Source organism: Lynx rufus, unplaced genomic scaffold, assembly GCF_022079265.1.
Source record: "Lynx rufus isolate CCGP_SWC_20201006 ecotype Redwood Valley unplaced genomic scaffold, mLynRuf1.p SCAF_4, whole genome shotgun sequence".
Taxonomy (NCBI): Eukaryota; Metazoa; Chordata; class Mammalia; order Carnivora; family Felidae; genus Lynx; species Lynx rufus.
In genome coordinates, this window is record NW_025814856.1 from 76,522,330 (window position 1) to 76,541,673 (window position 19,344).

The 19,344-nt window shown below is 42.6% G+C and overlaps 1 protein-coding gene across 3 annotated transcripts in view; it reads right to left on the reverse strand.

Annotated features, from left to right (window-relative positions):
- Positions 1-3,923: 3,923 nt before the first annotated feature.
- Positions 3,924-19,344, reverse strand: part of LOC124523893 (STARD3 N-terminal-like protein) — a 55,112-nt gene continuing 39,691 nt past the window's right edge. For all 3 annotated transcript variants that reach the window (XM_047095826.1, XM_047095825.1, XM_047095827.1), the window contains 3 exons: positions 17,992-18,087; positions 5,598-5,673; positions 3,924-4,420 (listed from right to left, as the gene is read on the reverse strand). In XM_047095826.1, the coding sequence (XP_046951782.1) occupies positions 5,615-5,673; positions 17,992-18,087 (155 nt within the window). In that variant the 3' untranslated portion in view covers positions 3,924-4,420; positions 5,598-5,614. The remainder of the gene's footprint in view (positions 4,421-5,597; positions 5,674-17,991; positions 18,088-19,344) is intronic.

A 19,344-nucleotide genomic window follows, 5' to 3' on the forward strand; every position in this document is an offset into this window, starting at 1 on the left:
GAACACACACACACACACAATGAACACACTAAGATTTACGTGCAATGCTGTAGCACCATTCACAACAGTCGCAAATGAACTCAAATGCCCAATAAGAAACCAGAAAAATAAACTAAATGATGTCACATGACGGACTAACATGCATCCACAAAAAAATGCAGATTGTTAAAGATACGGAAAATTAATCAGGAAGTGTTGTTGAAGAAATATACATGGCAGGACCATAATAAAATTGGTAGATTATACCTTCATATGATTTCAAATTCAAAACACTCTAAAAATTGAACTAAGAAATCTTGTTTCAACCACTGTCTCTACCTCCCAAACATTTGCAGGTCACATTTTTCTTTCTTGTGCATCTTTCGAGTTATTTCTGCAAATATGAGTTTACATATAAACATAAATACAAATATGTCTCATTTTCTTCCAACACACAGGTAGTATACAACATACATTATTCTGCTTTTCTCACTTATATATTCTTCAGCTCTTTTTATGTCCATATATAGGGACACATAGCTGAACAGTATTTTACTGGTGAACGTACATTTTGTAAGATCAGTTCCTTGTGATAGACGAATGGATTCTTTCCAATCTTTTACTATTATAAAATATGCTGAAATTATAATCTTGTTTTATAATATTGGACATGTGTACTTTTAATTTTGAAGGTATTGCCAACTTACCCCGACAGAGGTAACGCCATTGTGCCCTTCCCACCACAGTGTAGGTCAGTGTCAGGACTGTGCTTGTCAAACATCAGGATTTTGGTAACCTGACAGGTGAAAAGTAGTATTCCACCGTGGTTTTGTTTTTTCTGGTGAGGATAACCATATTTTCATAGATTGCATCCATTTATGTTTCTTTTTTTGTACAATATTTGTCCAGTCCTTTGACCATAATTTCTGGGGAATAATACTATTAAGTATGACACTCATTTATATGTGTATGTATATTTCTACAAATGTGGGTATAAAACACAATGTTCAATGCACGGTAGGTGGGTGAAGAAATTAGTGATTGTTTTTCTCTTTTTCTAATGAATCCTTTTAAAGTAAAAGTTAAAAAGGGGCGGGCACCTGGGTGGCTCAGTCGGTTAAGCGTCCGACTTCGGCTCAGGTCACGATCTCATGGTCCATGGGTTCGAGCCCCGCGTTGGGCTCTGTGCTGACAGCTCAGAGCCTGGAGCCTGCTTCAGATTCTGTGTCTCCCTGTCTCTCTGACCCTCCCCTGTTCATGCTCTGTCTGTCTCTGTCTCAAAAATAAATAAACATTAAAAAAAAAATAAAGTAAAAGTTAAAAGTTCTTAATGTTTATCTTTGAGAGAAAGAGAAACAGAGTGTGAGCAGGGGAGGGACAGAGACAGAGGGAGACACAGAATTCGAAGCAGGCTCCAGTCTCCAAGCTGTCAGCACAGAGCCTGACATGGGGCAAGAACTCAGGAACCGCAAGATCATGACCTGAGCAGAAGACGGACACCCAACCGACTGAGCCACCCAGGCGCCCCTAAAGTAAAAGTTTTTATATACTAGAATAAAATAATGTCTCATTTAAAATTGGGAAGGATTTTTTGTTTATTTACAATCAGCTTCAGTTTCTGTGAAACAGGTGCTTTTGGAGACTAAGTGGAGGTAGAAACAGCACAAGACCCACCAAATACACAAAAGGAGGAAATTTAATTTTCATCCAATCCTTCATTTTCAGGGATTTAATTAGGCCTCTTTAGACCAAATACCTGGGCCTCTAGAGATCTGGAACTGTTTCTGTGTATGGAAAGCACAGAGGCAAAGGGGAGACTAGCAAATGACCCAGAGCCGTGTGGACTGATTTCAGTGTCCCCTGTGGCTTCCAATCCTCAGCCCCTCCCTTCCCCAACCCGACCTGGGCAGCCCTGCGGGCTCTGCTCTGCACTGGCAGGTGCAGAGAGGGGGAGGGCGGTGGTGCAGGGGACAGTGTGGGGAGCAGGAAGGGGCTGGTGTTTTGTTTTCTCAGGGTTTTTCTGGTCTATTTGCTCTATCAAATGTGGTTGATTCGTGGAAAATGCTTGAAGTCAAACCGGCCCCTACTGGTTGGGGCTGTGCAAGCGGTGGCTGGGGTGCTGCATGATAAATTAAGGGCAGTTAAACCACAGCCAACTTTGCTCACTTCCAAAAGGTCACAGCTAATGAAAGAAAAATCCATCTGCACACACGCATACGATTGCTGCCAAACATATTCTTATCCTGTGGGTGAGGGGTTCCCCTATTTTATTTTATTTATTTATTTTTCAACGTTTATTTATTTTTGGGACAGAGAGAGACAGAGCATGAACGGGGGAGGGGGCAGAGATAGAGGGAGACACAGAATCGGAAACAGGCTCCAGGCTCTGAGCCATCAGCCCAGAGCCTGACACGGGGCTCGAACTCACGGACTGCAAGATCGTGACCTGGCTGAAGTCGGACGCTTAACCGACTGTGCCACCCAGGCGCCCCTCCCCTATTTTATACCAAGTTCATTCCAAGTAGCTGCTTCATGAATTGGGAATTGTATGCCCAGGACTGTTGAGACGCTGCACCTTCAGTCCAGTCCGATGCCTCTGTTCTGCGGGAAACAGCCTGCAGACTTCTCGTAGCCCCAGCTAATCCTGACATCTACCAAGGATCTGCGCTTCTCCCTGGCGTACAATTTCCTCAGGTGGTACTTTCAGTCTCATTTTGTCAGTGCAGACAGGGGGACACAAGACCCGGGCACATGAAACTATTAGCACAGGTAGAGGGTAGACGGGGCAACAGGAAGGGACTTTTTTCCTCATGAGAACAGACATATGGAGGCCCTTAGTCAACTGTGTAATTGAATGTCACGTGCTGGATCATCTTAGTCCTTCCAAAGGGACACAATACCGTAGCATGAAGCTAAGCAAGGTTCCATAGCAGACACGCACAGGAGATAACAGTGTGCTGGGGGTCAAGTGGAAGAGCATTCAGTAATGTGAGCACAACGAGCAAGTGTCCCCACCTCCACGCCACCCGCGTACGGTACAGAGAGGGTGCCCAGCCCCGGGACCCAATCTGTCCGGTGCCTGGCAAAAGCAGAACTCGATTTCTGAGATCAGCCTTTTATGCTTCCAGTCTGCCTTCACTGCACATTCTCAACACAGACTTCATTCCTCTTGGTCTGCGCTCTGAGAGTCAACTTCTTGGGCGAGTCTCGGCTTCCAGGAGCATGGGCCACGTGCTACTGGTTCAGCCCAGCGCATGTAGGTGAGGGCTGTTTCTCAGGGTAAATATACAGGGACATCCGGCTGAGGCATCATCTGGGGGCCTGGTGTGTATGCGGCTCCCCTCCTGAGACAGGGTATTCTACCTGAGGCCCCTCCACTGAGTTCTCGAGATTCGGCCAGACCCTGCAGACACTCCTCGCCCTTTCTCCACCAGGAGCCTCTTTCCACTTAGGCCTCAGCCTCCCACAACCCTCCTCGTGGCACTCTGGTCCTCTGGTCCAGTGTCAGAACGAGCACAGACGGAGCTGACGTGACCTGCACAGACGGCCAGTTGCCACCACCGTCACTACACACAGTTGAGTTTTTCTTGAAGGACACAGTGAATAAGACCAGAAAACTAACAGACACGCTGCCTTCTATAGGCATTGAGGTGAACATGCATATCTGAAAGAAGGAGTTCATGATGTAATTTAGTTTATTTCAGTTCAAATTAGCCACATAAAGAGAAATGATGGCCACGGTCTTCTCTTCTTCATCCAAAAGAAGACTCTCACGTTATTTCAGAACCATACTTCTAAGGGAAGGATACCATTTCATAATGAAAACAATGCAAAATGTCTGGTTATGCTCGAACATGCATCCACACCCCTCCGTGCCCCATTCGGTAATCCCAATACTTTAAGCCAAATACATAATGCCAAATAAGGAAAGTAAAATGAACCACTTCGATACGTTGGATTTTATTACTTTTTAAAATTGTACAAAGAGCGCGTAAGCGTGAGTTAAAAAACATGAGGGAAATGTAGGATGTTAAAAAAAGAAATAACAAAAGAAATCTGAGACATGAAACAAAAAAAAAACCTCCAACCCTGCAAAGCAAATAAAAAGAGATTTTGCTTACTAAAAAAGTGTTATTCCAATATATTAAGAAGTCTTTTGATCGGGAATACAGCACAAGACTCGGCTCCAAGTATTCACGGACAGATCAGACTCAGTCTCACCCAAGGCGGTGTGGCTCATCACATGATGCACCTGCCGCAGGCAGGCTCCTAAATGTACGTGGGTGTGGTAAGACGTCTATGAGGTATTACAATAAATAAGTTCCTTATCGGCCGTCCGCTGAAGTCAGCGGCGGGTGTCAGGACTTCAACCTGCAACAGGAAAGACCCCGGCTCTGGTCCTTGTCCTCCTCCAGTGACTTTCAGTGACGGATTTCTCACACTTGGAAGAAGAGACGAGAACACACGAATATTTGAGACGCAGTGTTAACAGGTAAAGTGCTACACTTTGCCCTGTATTTCGATGAGAAAGTCTGTGTGAAGCTGGGCGGCTACAAACACGTGAAGACCTGGGTGTGGCCACTTAAGAACTTATTTTAAAGCCTTCTTGCATTTGGCTGTTCACGTGCCCCCATCTCTGCTGCCTCTCAAGCACCGATGCAGAAAGCGGGGCTGGAGCGGGCTGGGGCGCAGGGGCTTTAGAAACAGGGCCCGCTCGCTGCCCCCAGGCTGCCTCCCAGGCTAGTCCCTGCCTGTCCCAGCTCCTCAGCAGCTCTGAGCCCGGCACCACTTTCCTTCCGTCATCACGTGATTAGGCGGACACGCTGCCACTACAATTCACTTTGTGTTCATTTGCTGCCATTTCCGGGGTGGAAGTGTTTCCCTCTGATGACCTCAAGGGGCTGAACAACACGCTCCACCTTGAGGCCCATCAGGCTACTGCTCTGGCCGGACCACACCTTTCATCTCGGGAGCTCCACGGCACTTGGGGACACCTGGGTGCAGGTCCAGGGCGGACCCTGGTACCAGACTGGGCGAGCCTGAGTCCCAGCTCTGCCACTCGCCAGCGGTGCCCGCTGGGACGGTCACTCACCACGCTAGTCCCACTTGCCCAGGTGTAGACAGAGATGCTCGGTACCCACGTCGCGTAGGATTGCTACCCTCACTCAGCACACTAGGTAGGGTTTGTAACTGAGTAACACCTGACATGGAGACGCTCTGGCTAAGTAAACAGTAACGAACTCATTCTCACTCTGCAGAGATGTGGATGGGAAGCAGGTGTATGACAGCACTTGGCAGCAGGGATTTACGGTGTATGCAAATAATCGAATTACGATGCCGTAGGCGGGAAACTCGCGTAAGGCTATGTGCCAATTTTAACCTCAATTAGAAAAAGAAGAAATGGGAACTCTGAGGTATTTTTTATACTTTACAAATTCATACTGATGCAAAAGAATGGTAAGAAATTTCACATGAGAAAAATGTAACCATAAATTCATGTGAATGGGACAGAGCTGGCTCTGGATTTATACTCATATTCTTCGAATTTCACCTTGAATCTACTCAGAGAAACGATCCATATTTAACTAGTTTGTTGCTACGCTTTCGGTTGCACTTACTGTCACAAAAGTAGTACTCATAGTTCCAAAAGTGGTTTTTCACCGTCCTGCTTTTCTTCAGCTTCTTCTTCAGATCCTACAAGGGAGGGAAAGGGAAGGAGAAAAAGTATCAGATTCCATTAAGGACACAAGCCATTTGCTTGAAATGATAATATATGGGCATCAAATTTTATGTGGGAGGTGCATCTGCTCAGCTCATTTAATCCTCAGTATTAAAGGTTGGAGTTAAAAAACTGTACCTGTAAAATAAAGTTTTACTTTATTTCTCGTAGGAAGAAAACACTTAAAATAGGATCGATCACTCATACTAATCAGTTGAATGGACTTCCCTTATGTAGTTCTGAAAGTTTTCATATAAAGCAAGAATTATTATCTACTCCTAGTCCTCCTCCTCCTCCTCTTTGCTGACAGGCTTAGGCATTTCTCAAGTGTAGATGACACTGAGCTTTGGTACAAATCATTTAATCTACTTATTTTTAATGTTTATTAATTTTTGAGAGAGAGAGACAGAGACAGAGAGAGGAAGACACAGAATCCAAGGCAGGCTCCAGGCTCCCAGCTGTCAGGACAGAGCCCGACATGGGGCTTGAACTCACAAACTATAAGATCATGACCTGAGCCGAAGTCGGACGCTTACCTCACTGAGCCACCCAGGTGCCCCAATGCTATGTTAATCTTATGGCTTATGACATATTAGCTCGAATATGTCTATAGAAACAAACTTTCCCATATTAACTGTTTAGTTCTTTTAAGGTATACAGTTGACCCTTGAACAGCATAGTTATGATCTATGCAAGTCCACTTATATTTGGGTTTTTTCGATATAGTACTGTTTTATTTTTTTATGACTTTGTTTTAATTTTTTCAAAATGTTTGCTTTAGAGACAGAGAGAGAGAGAGAGCACATGAGCAGGGGAGGGGTAGAAAGAGAGGTTGACATACAATCCAAAGCAGGCTCCAGGCTCTGAGCTGTCAGCATGGAGCCCGACGCAGGGCTCGAACTCACGAACCACGAGATCATGACCTGAGCTGAAGTTGGACATTTAACAAACTGAACCACCAGGCGCCCTACTTATTTTTAAAAGTCGCTGTACCCAGTGAGTGAGAGTTTTGAGGACTTCCTGATGCCGAGAGTGACAGTGCTGTAGCACTGGGACACCGCGGTGGGTCCTGCCTTGTGAACCTTAGATTATTGGTACGTTGGAGCCCGCCATTTCATTCTGCAATTATTCCTTGAGGAAACATGTCTGACGCAATCATACTTTTTTCCATTAAGTAGATTTTACTTCTAAAAAATCTGGGAAAGGGTGCCTGGGTGGCTCAGTCAGTTAAGTGTCCAATTTCGGCTCAAGTCATGATCTCATGACTCGTGAGTTCAAACCCCTCATCAGGCTCTGTGCTGACAGCTGAACCTGGAGGCTGCTTCAGATTCTGTGTCTCCCTCTCTCTCTGCTCCTCCCCCACTCACACTCTGTCTCTCTCTGTCTCTCAAAAATATGTAGACATAAAATTTTTTTTTTTTAAATCTGGGAAAAAAATCTAGATGTTTGAGGGTAGGAGAAAAGTTAAATGATTATCTTATTTCCACAAAATATCTTGTATCCATTTATATTTATACAGCTCAAAACAGCATGGGAAGTGCCTATTTTATAATAAAGGAAAAGCAAATACACAATGAAAAAAACTGTATCCCGTAAGATCGTATTGATAAAAATAAAAACTTAAATACATGCGTGCCAATAAGAAAGACTCTAAGAAAATAACCAGATGACTTGAATCACTTCTGGATATTCCAAAATACATACAACAAACTGACTTTATAAATTTTAAATTATCATCTTTAAAAAAGGGTATAAATAACATCAGCAGTATGGCCACACTTATGTGACATTACAAACACAAAACTAGCAGGAGACAAACTGAATTGTTAATACTGATGCGGTCATGGAGTTTGAAGGACAGGTTTTTTGGTTGCTGTTCTTTGTTTTAATTTTTTTAATATTTATTTTAGAGAGAGAGAGAGAGAGAGAGTGAGCAGGGAACAGGCAGAGAAAGAGGGAGACACAGAATCGGAAGCAGGCTCCAGGCTCTGAGCTGTCAGCACAGAGTCCAACGTGGGGCTCGAACTCACGAACCGTGAGGTCATGACCTGAGCTGAAGTCAGACGCTTAACTGACTGAGCCACCCAGGCGCCCCTCTTTGGTTGCTGTTCTATGCACATTTTTATAAAAGGCCTGTGTTATTCTCACAATCAGGGAAGGAACATAAAAAAGGAGCAGTGGGAAGACCAAGGTACAGGTTAGGGATAGGGCCTCCTCACGCACAAAGGAAACAGCCTGCCTCACAGCTGCTTTCCTCTTGTCAGATAAGACACCTCAAACAACACATTTTTTTTCCCCTTCTGAGAATGTCTGCCTGCTTTAGAGCCAAGAACAAATCTGGTCCAGTAGAATGAACAGTGGAGAATCTGAAGAAAAGATTGTGTCCCACATCCTAACCTCATAAATGTCACACAGTCCAGGTGAGCTTGTGGTGACATAAATAGATAAAGGCATAGTGGTTGGAACGCTTCGCTTTCTAGCCTATTAAATTGCTGTAAATCGTAGACACACTGGGGACAGTTAACACGTTCTCACTCTGAAACGAGTCTAAGGAGAATGGTCATACCTTTTCTTCCTGTTTCTGACCTTACTTTCCACCTGCCAGGCTAAGAGCATTTGAGTGACAAGTGTCTTGGAATAATTTGGGAGTTCTAAATAAAGCCAAACTTCTAATTAAAACATAGGTACATTAAATAATATGTATCCTTTACATAATTCAAAAGTAAATAATAACAAGACCTTCTGGTTATGGTCAAGTGCAGTTAACAAACCTTCTCCTTGAAAAGCAACTGTAACACTCAACTAGACGAGCAAAACTAACCATTTCAGCAGCTGGGAAATGTCCAAAGACATACAACAATCTGAGAAGTGTTTATGTTTGAAAAACTGCAGAATTCAGGGAACCACACTGGTGCTCTTGCTGGCGTTGATCTCATTCTTCCCCCACCTCCCACCTGCTTGGGCATGAAGGGTCTTCCAAGATAGGACAGGCAGTAGGGAGCGGTGTGAGGGCGAACCGACAGACTCAGGGGTGCGCTGGCAGGAAGGCAGGGGCTGTGCTGGTCTGAGGGTGCGGTCGTGGCTGCAGCAAACGTGTGCTTGGCTGAAGCCGTGTGCACGCTTAGCGGAGACTCAGCAGAGCCCAAGCCGGCCACACACTCCTGGTCAATCCCGAGGCCTTGGACATAGGCAGAGAAGATGTGAAAAAACTCAGCCAAGAGTAGAAGCAGAGGACGACTTGATATTCCCTAAAATGTGAATGTGCTACTCAATATATACAAATAACCATTTGTCAGAGGATGGAAGTCTTTTTTTCATTTCCGGTATAATGAATGTGTACTATTAGATTAGATTTCAGTGTCTGATATACTGATTATTCAATTCTATACATTACTCACTGTTTATCCCAAAAAATGTACTCTTAATCCCTTTCACCTATTTTACCAATCCCCCCCCACCCCCACCACCTGCCCTCTGGTAAAAAGTCTGTTCTCTGTATTTAAGAGTCTGTTTTTTTTGTTTTTTTTTAAATTTTTTTTTCAACGTTTTTTTTTAATTTATTTTTGGGACAGAGAGAGACAGAGCATGAACGGGGGAGGGGCAGAGAGAGAGGGAGACACAGAATCAGAAACAGGCTCCAGGCTCCGAGCCATCAGCCCTGAGCCCGACGCGGGGCTCGAACTCACGGACCGCGAGATCGTGACCTGGCTGATGTCGGACGCTTAACCGACTGCGCCACCCAGGCGCCCCTAAGAGTCTGTTTTTTTATTTGCCTTTCATTTGTGGGTTTTTTTTTTTTCCTTTCTTAAATTCCACAAGTGAGTGAAATCATATGGTATTTGTCTTTCTCTGACTGACTTACTTCACTTAGCAGAGGATGAAAGTCTTATGAAGGTGTTTGAGCACAATTTCTGTCTAATAACTAATCACTGGCGACCACAGCTAAGCTTAAAAATAAATTAAAAATTAAAAATCTGAGTAGAGTTAATACTCACACACTGCAAGGGACACAATTTCACAGATTTTGCCTAAGCAATTTTCTAAGCAAAAACATAACAATAAAAGCAACCTCTGGGGGGGAAATTGGAATCTAGAGTTGCTAAAATATATTTTCAACAAAATATTTTTCAACTAAAAAAAAAAGATAGGAAAAGAATCAAAAAGTGTGACTATTCTCAGGGGGAAAAAACCCTGTAACAATTCAATAGAAACTGTCTCTGAATGTGTCTAGGTATTTTATCTAGCAGACAGACTTCAAAGCAGCTATTATAAATATGTTCAAGGACGTACAGAAAACCACATTTAAAGAATTAAAGGAAAACATGACCACAATAAATGAACAAATAGATTCTAAAGAATGAGACAAATTACAAAACAGAAAAGGTACTTAAAAATGTAAAATCTGGAATAGAAAAATATAATATTTAAGCAAAATATTCTCTAGAGGGGTTTAAAGAATATTCAAGTTGGCAGAAGAAATAATCTGTGAAACTGAAGATAGGGCTGTATAAGTTATCCGATCTTAGGAAGACAGAAAAAGACTGAAGAAAAATTGAAAAGAGTTCAGAGACCAATGAGATAGCATATATGGAATGAACTCCCAGAGAGGCAGAAAGGAAAAAAAGAACAGAAAAAATGTTTGAAGAAACAATGGCCTAAACTCCCTCATGGCTAAAACATCCCAATTTATTTGAGAGATAATAATCTAGATATTTAATAAAGTAAAGAAATACTGATTATGATGTATACAGATTCACATGTAGACACATAATAGGCAACCTGATGAAAGCCAAGCACATATGAAAAGAAAACGTAACACATTAAATTTCATAAGAGGTCGCTAAAGCAATGCCTAGATGAAAATTCACATTCTTTTTTTTTTATGTTTATTTGTTTTTGAGAGAGAAAGACAGACAGACTGTGAATCAGGGAGGAGCATAGAGAGAGAGGGTTTGAGAAAGGGCTCAAACCCACGAACGGTGAGATCACAACCTGAGCTGAAGTCAGATGCTTAACCGACTGACCCACCGAGGCACCCCAAAATTTATAGCTTTAAATGCCTCTATCAAAAAAGAAGAAAAATCTAAAATCAATCATGGAAAAGAAGAGTAAGCTAAACTCACCCAAACAGAATAAAGGAAATAAAAATTGGAACAGAAATAACTGAAGTGGAAAACAGAAAAACAAGAGAGAAATACCAATGAAAACAAGTCCATTTTTTTGAAAATCACAAGTTTGACAAACATCAACCTAGAGTTACGAAGAAGAAATGAAAAGAAGACACAAATTTCCAAAATCAAGAAAAAAAGAATATCGCTACCAACTCTACAGAAATTTAAAATGATTATAAGGAAATATTATAATTTGTGCCAACAATTACATAATTTAGAAGAAATGAATTCCTAGAAAGACACAAATTAACAAAATGGACTTGAGAAATAAAAAATCTGAATACATCTATACATAACACAGAATTAGCAATTAGAAGTGTTCCCACAAAGATAATTAATTCTTAGCCCAGATGGTTTCTTTGAAGAATCTATCAAACATTTAAAGGAGAAACAATATTAATCATTCATAAGAAGAATTCATTCAGAAAATACAGTGTTTAGGAAGACTTTCTAATGTATTCTATGAGGTCAGCATTACTGATATTAAAGCCAAAGACATAAAAAGAAAACTACAAGACCAATAGGTAAAATATCATGAGAATCAGTATAAACATTCTCAAGAAAATATTAGCAAATCAAATCCAGAAACATAATAGTGGATCATCCAGCATGACCAAGTAGGAATTTTCCTAGATATAAACAGCTGATTTGACATCCAAATATTATCTAATGCATCACCATATTAACTGAATACAGGACAAAAACCACATTATCATCTCAATAGATGCATACAGAGCACGTGAAGAATTTAATGCCCATTCATGATAAGAACTCCCAACACACTAAGAATAAAAGCAAACTTCCTCAACCTGATAAAGGGCATCTATGAAAACTCAGAGCTAATCGTACTTAATGATGAAAGACTGAACGTGTTCCCCCAAAGACCAGGAACAAGACAAGGATGTCTGCTCTTGAAATTTTTTATCCACCTTTATTTATTTATTTGAAAAAGAGAAAGAGAGCAAGGAAGGGGCAGAGAGAGAGGAGAGAGAATCCCAAGCTGGCTCCATTCTGTTAGTGTGTAGCCTAACATAGGGCTCAATCCCACGAACTATGAGATCATGACCTGAGATGAAATCAAGAGTCAGATGCTTACCCGACTGACTACCCAGGTGTCCTTGCTGTTGACATTTCTGTTTAACACGGTATTAAGGTTCTAGACAGTGCAACAAGGGGAAAAAAGGATATCTAACAGATTGAAAATTAAAACTAAAAGTCTTTATCCACAGATGACATAATCTTGTATGTAGATAATGCCATGAAATCTACAGGCACACAAAACCCAAACTAGAACTAAGGAACAAGCTTAGCCTTGTTGCAAAGTACAAATTCCATAAAAAATCTATACAAAATATCAGTTGTATATTTATGTACTAGCACGGACAAATTGAAAATGAAATTAAAGGAACAATTCCATTTACTATAGAACTAAAAAGGATAAAACACTTTGGAATTAATTCAACAAAAGCAGAGCAAAACTATGCTGAAAATTACAAAATAACGCAGAGAAAAATTAAAGAATATCTACATAAATGCAAAGAGGGTCCATGTTCATCGATTACAAGATTCAATATTATTGTGATGGCAAGTCTTCCCAAATTCATCTATAAATCCACTGCAGGCTTTATTCACAAAAAATTAAGAAGCTCATGCCAAAATTGACATGAAAACACAAAAGACCTAGAACAGGCAAAATCATTTTGATAAGGAACACAATTGGGAGAACCGATAAGGTCACCCTGCAGAAGCAATGTGGGGGAGGGGCGCACCCCAAATTTGACTTGGATGTTGAGACTGATGAAGCCGCACACACAGAGGGTGTGAACAGGTTTATTACTGACACAATTTGGGGTCCTGGGGACAGCAGGACGAGCCATTCAAACAAGGTCTTAGAGCACCTGATTTCAGAGCTCACAGAATTCAGTTACGTAATTAAGCCAGGGTGGTCCTGGTTCAGAGAGAGCATATGGGTCACCAGAAGAGAACAGAGAGTCCAGAAATTAACCTGTATTTATGGTCAACTGGACTTTGATAAATGCGCTGAGTTAATTCAGTGCAAGACAGCATAGACTTTTCAACAAATGCTTCAGCTACAACCAGGTATCTGAGGGCAGAAGAGTGAACGTCATTCCTTACCTCCTCCATGTGTGAAGACTAATTCACGATGGACCATAAACTTAATGGAAGAGCTAATACTATAAAATCTTCTAGAAGAAAACATAGGAGGAAATTTTTGTGACACAGGGTTAAGGCAAGGAGTTCTTAGATGTGACCCCAAATGCATTATCCATAAAAGAATAAATTCTGATAAACTCTGACTTCATCACGATACAAAACATGAGCTTCAAAAGGCTCCAGGAAGAAAATGAAAAGACTACAACCTTGGAAAGAAGTATCTGTGCATCACAGAAGAAAGTTTTATCTGATAAAGGGTTTTTATCCAGGATGTATAAAGAACTCTTACAACTCAGTAAAAAGGCAAACAACATAACTTAAAAAAAAGGGGGGGTGTGTGTGAAATGGACATTTCCCCAAAGAAGATATCTGAATAACTAATTAGCACATGAACAGATTCTTGAGGCCACCAGTCCTTATGGGCAAATGAGGACCACAAGGAGATAGCACTTCACGCCTGCTGGAATAACTGTGATCAAAAAGACAGCCTCGGCCATGAGGCTTGTCTGTGAGAACAAGGAGAGCAAGCCCTTACACACTGCTGGAGGGAGTGTAAGATGTGCAGCAACTCTGGAGAACGCTTTGGCAATTACTGGAAAAGTTAAACAGAAACTTGCCAAACACTCAGTGAGTCCTGTCCTAGGAATATATAGGAAAAGAAAAACAAACGTCGCCACAAAGACATGCACTTAAAAGTTCATAGCAGGATGAGTCATAACAGCAAAACTGCCAACAATTCCAACGTCCATCCACTGATGAATAAACAAAACACTGTATATCCCATACAATGGAATAGTATTGAGCCGTGCAAAGAACTTATACATAGTACAACATGAATGGCCATCAAGAACACTATCCTAAGAAGCCACATGCAGAAAACTACATATTCTGTGATTATATTGATATGAATTACCCAAAAAAGGCAAATTTTCAAGACAGAAAGGAGATCAGTGGTTTATCTAGGACTGCAAATAGGAGCAAGGCTTAGATACAAATATTTTCGGATGAAAAAAGTGCTCTAATATCATACTGTGAAGTTGGTTTAAAAAGTATAAATTTACTTGGGGTGCCTGGGCGGCTCAGTTGGTTAAGCGTCCAATTTCAGCTCATGTCATGATCTCACAGTTTGTGGGTTCAAGCCCCGCGTTGGGCTCTGTGCTGAAAGCTCGGAGCCTGGAGCCTGCTTCAGATTCTTTACCTCTTCTCTGCCCCTCCCCAGCTCATACTCTGTCTCTCTCTCTCTCTGTCTCTCTCAAATATAAACATAAAACACTTTTTAAAAAGTGTAAATTTATTTAAAATCATGCAATTGCACACTTATGATGGATGAATTTTATGGTATGAAAATTATAACTCAGTCAAGCTATTCTTTTTTTTTTTAAATAAAGATTATGTAGTATCCTCGGCAGTGACGTTTCAATACAATTTACCATTCTTAATAAAAATTAGAAAAACTGTCTTTCAAATCTATTGATTATACATGGGGTGACTATAGAATTCATCATCTAAACAAGAACATTTCCTATAGATCAAAGCGGTTCTAATAATCATTACTTGGGGCCACAGGAATAAGTCAAGACTACCCAGGGCAAACCAGCATGCATGGCTGCTTGCTATTAGAAAGTGTCAAAAGAGGGTGCTGGGGTGGCTCAGTCGATTAAGCATCCGACTTCGGCGCGGGTCATGATCTCATGGTTTGTGGATTCGAGCCCCGTTTCAGGCTCTGTGCTGACAACTTGGAGCCTGGAGCCTGCTTGGTTTTCTATGTCTCTCTCTCTGTCCCTCCCCCACTCGTGCTCTCAAAAATAAATAAATGTTAAAAATTTTTTTAAAAAGTGTCCAATTTGAATTATACTGTCTTCTTCTAGATTTGCTTATTATCACAGATTATATAATGCAATTGAGCTATTATTCAATTTAAGTATTAAGATGATTTAGAAGATGATTTGCAAGGTGACGGACTATCTTTTCCTCAGCATCACGGCTGGTTCACTTCAGCTGTCTGACTGCCGTAACAACTTGAGCCCAATCATCTGACAAGGCTTGTGCTTCCTCATCCTTCCACTGAATACACAGGTGAGCAGGACATGGTTAGACCCACAAAAAAACCTCCCAACAAACCACCCTTACATTCCTTAGAAGTACATGTCACGAAAGGTTCTAACTTTCAGAATCTCTCTGATGCTAAAATTCAAGCGACTCCTTTACAAGGAAAAATACTAACATTTTAATTTTTGGTGACTCTGATTTCTTTCTCCCTCCTCATTCCTTCCTTCCACAGTTACAAATCTACTAAGTGCCGACACTGCCCTGGGTGCAGGAGAAGGAAAGTCAAGAGCAGGCGAGCAGGACCCAGATGCCCTCTTGTCCCCCAGGCACCAATCAGCACTGTGTCACTCCCAGGGCAGCAGAAGCACAGACTCCTGTTCTGTGTAGTTTTTAGCCACCGGCCTAATGAGCCAGCCATGCTTTAGAGGAGAAGCTTCTTTTCTAGATACATTAATTCCAATAATAGGTTTTTAAACATGTTTATTTATTTTGAGAGAGAGAGGGAGAGAGCCAGGGAGAGAGGGAGACAGAGAATCCCAAGCAAGCTCCATGCCCTGCACACAGAACCCAACATGGGGATTGATCTCATGAACCATGAGATGATGACCTGAGCTGAAAGAGGTGGCCACCCAACTGACTGAGCCCTGCAATAATAGTTTTAAATTTTAATTCTTTCCTAACTTGCATCTTCATACAATGAAAATATAATACAATAGAGTAAGTCACATTGAACCCTCCTTCTCTGCCTATGACTCACCTGCATTTTGTCTTGAACAAAGAAGCTACCTGAACACCCAGACCATGTTCAAGGTCAGTTCCATAATCCAATGAACTGGTCATGCTCCCAACCACCACTAGGTGGGGGTAAAAGTCAGAGGCAGGAAGCCAATGCATTCAGGACTGGAGGTTTGATGAAGAATGTCTAAGGTGTAACTCCTCCCATTATCATTATCCGGCTGTTCTGAACTTCTAATTGGGTAAAGATATTAGCACCAAGAACTTTTGTTAGTCCTAGAAAAATAAAAGCTAGATAAAAGCATGAACAACGTGAACTCCCTTTTTTCAGAAGAATGACTCCTATGACATAAAAAAACCTCAATGAGATAACCCTCATAGCGAGGTAATGAAAAACTGAATACTTATATTGAGTATCTGCCGCCTGAGAAAGAGACTGGCTGCTAGTTCATATCTGTATTTCGTCTGACTCCATGCTTAGATCCAACATAGTCCAGAGAATATCAAGTTAGGGTTTCTAGTTAAGTAAATACATTAGTGCTGAGAACTTTTACTAGTGTTAGAAAAATAACAGCTGTGCAAAAGCACGGGCTAAACTGTGAACTGCCTTTATGCTAAAAGAGCAAGTCCTACGACATACAAAATATCTCCCCGAAGTAACCCTCACACTGAGGTAATGAGAGTTTGATACTTCTTTGACCTTCTGCTGACTGAGAAGAGAAATTCTGCCAATTCACATCTGTAGTTCATCTGACCCTATGCTTTCCTGATTTAACCTGCTTTAATATCAAATACGAATAGCCCAGGATATCAAGTTACTTCGAGTTCCGATGATTCACTATGTCACATTGCTGGGCCTTTGATCTTTCACATGCCTCTTTCTGCCTGGAATCTGCTTTACTATCCTATGTGTGTGTGTGTGTTTCAAATAGTTACTAAGCTCAATGCGGGGAATGAAATAACGCAGTCTCTCTAACTCAAGTTTCCACCCCAGTGATAGAACGAGGCCAGGTCAGGGTTGAAGGCAGTGCAGCCCGCACAGGTGGGAGAAATGTCCTAGGAAATGCAGAGAATGTTCTCCCAGGAGCCAGAGGGTGGGGGTGCGGTGGGACAGCCTTCTCTCCCGTGCGTGGAGAGCAGGCCTGCAGAGGGACAGTGTGACAAACAGAAAAAGCAAGCTGCCCGCTGGCTTCATGGCTTGGGCTCAGAACATTTTCAGCAAAGCTAAGAAGAGAACACACGGAGACAGTACCAGGAGGTCGGACAACTGGGTAATGAGGTCAAAATGGTGCTTTCTGCCAGGCTCAGGACCCAGGACTTCCTTAATCCTTTCTGCCACTGAAGGCTTCTGGGCAGGGGAAGAGGTGGTCAATGCTGCGTTTCCATTAATACTGAGAGGCCCCACATGCATCAGCTGTGAGCGCGGATTCCAGCACTGAGCCGGGGTTCAGATCCCACCACCTCCTACTCCTCCAGAGACCTTGCACAAATGATTCCCCTCTCTGTGCCTCAATCTGATGGTCTCTGAAATAGGGTTAATGAGACTCCCACCTCATCGAGTGGTTTGAGGAAGCCATACGACAATGCAATTGTTATATTTGACATGGCGCTCTGGCGGGGCAGGGAGAGGGTGACCGAGGCAGCAAATGGCTGCAGAAACCAAAGCAGGAAATGCTGAAGGAAAGGTGGAGAAGACAGGAAGTGGTGCAATGAATGAGGTAAAGGAGGCAGAAATACAGAGGGTGGAAATGGCCTGGAGAAGGCAGGGATGTGAGGCCTAAGAAAGGGCCGAGTCCCCAGGGAGGCTCTGCTTTCTTCACGGGCAACAGCTCAGAGAGAGCTGCACCCTCAGACACGGGGACCCGGGAGGAAGGTCGGGCTAGGGGATGATGGCTAAGAAGAGGAGCGGACCCTTCCCCTCGTCTGCCTGTCTTCTGAGATGCACATGGCCGGTCACACAGGGTCTGTGTCCCCGGGTTACACGTATTTTACACTCTGTGTCTCCCCACTGCTCCCACATCAAGACCACGTCTCGGTTATTTCTGTCTCCTACGTGCCTGCGCTGTGAGATGTCTGCTCAGCAGCGTTCTGACAGGAGAGGGAGGGAGGGCTGAGCTTTTGAATGACGGATGAAAACACAGACGATAATCACATTTTTGTTACCTGCTTCAGATTCAGGAGGAGAATAAAACTGACCATCAGAAAGACCGCCAGGTATGAGTGCCGCCCTCTCCGAAGCATCCTGAACTATCAGGAGTCCTGGAAGGGAAGAAATTCAGAGGCTGAGAGTGACGTCACAGTTCTGGTAGCTTCTCGGCGAGGTAAGGCACAATAAAATGGTGTCGTTGCTATGCTAAAAAAGAGAAAAACCCTTGCCAGAAAGAAAATCTTTCAAACAAAAAATAAGTTTTATTATTACGCTATGAACCAGTGCTGTGAGGGCACATGGCAGCAGACTTAAAAACCTGCCTGTGACTCAGGGGATTCTTTGAGTCAGTATTTATGGCCTCTTTCCCTGGAGAACACTTTCCTCCCTGCAGAAATCACCATAATCAAAACCAAAGCACAAAGCAAAACAACCTGGTAAGTCATACAAATGGCCTCCAGTATTCACTTCGTTAGGGAAATAGCAAATGTAAGGCACAATAAGTGGAGAGACTTGTATAAATGTGGAAAGCGTCAGTAAGATGGGGAAGAAAGATTTATTATTTAAAAAGGTCCCCCCAGAAAAGGGAATTGAACAAACACAGAAAAGGGGAGGAACTGATGTGGAAGCTCAGGACGGGCGCCCGTAGCACAGGGAGCACTCGGCGGCGAGTCTCCTCTGGAGCTGAGCGAACACAAGAGAAGCTGGAGGAAGCCGCGGCCGAATCGCAGGTGCAGGTGTGAGCTCACTGCCTGTTCGTGACCGTGAGCGTACCCTCTGCTCCACGTTTTCATCGACGCCAGTTCTGCCCTGTTAGTGCCTTTGAACATGGTGGCATCACTCTCGCATTCAAGCCCCAGTGACACTAACAGCTGATATGCTTTCACCCAAGCTCGATTTGATGTTTATACACGAGTCCAAAAGCGACTTCCATCAGCTGTACCTGCCATGATCCACAACAGGTTTTCATACAAGCACAGAGGACACACGACAGAAGACTTATCTAGGTCTGGTTCAGGTGTTTAAAATGCACTCTTGAATAATAATTCTGTTCTTATAGATTTCTACTCTGTCAATGAGATTACTCAAAATAAATCCATTTACATGTTTACTCATTCTCCGTTATCCCTTGAGGTTACAATCATACTTCACTTTCTCTAGGACATAGGACCTTACTTTTCCTATTTTGCAGGGCAATCTGAGCCAGACGCACGAAGGACCTAACCACGGCACGTGGTAAAAGGCCTGGGTCTCTGTACTGAGTTTCAAACATGTCACCACCAGAGGGCAGATGTGGCCCGTGGGCTTCCACTCAGGCCATCATGCAGAGAGGAATTCTAGCCCCATACTGAATCATGCAGCTCAGTCCA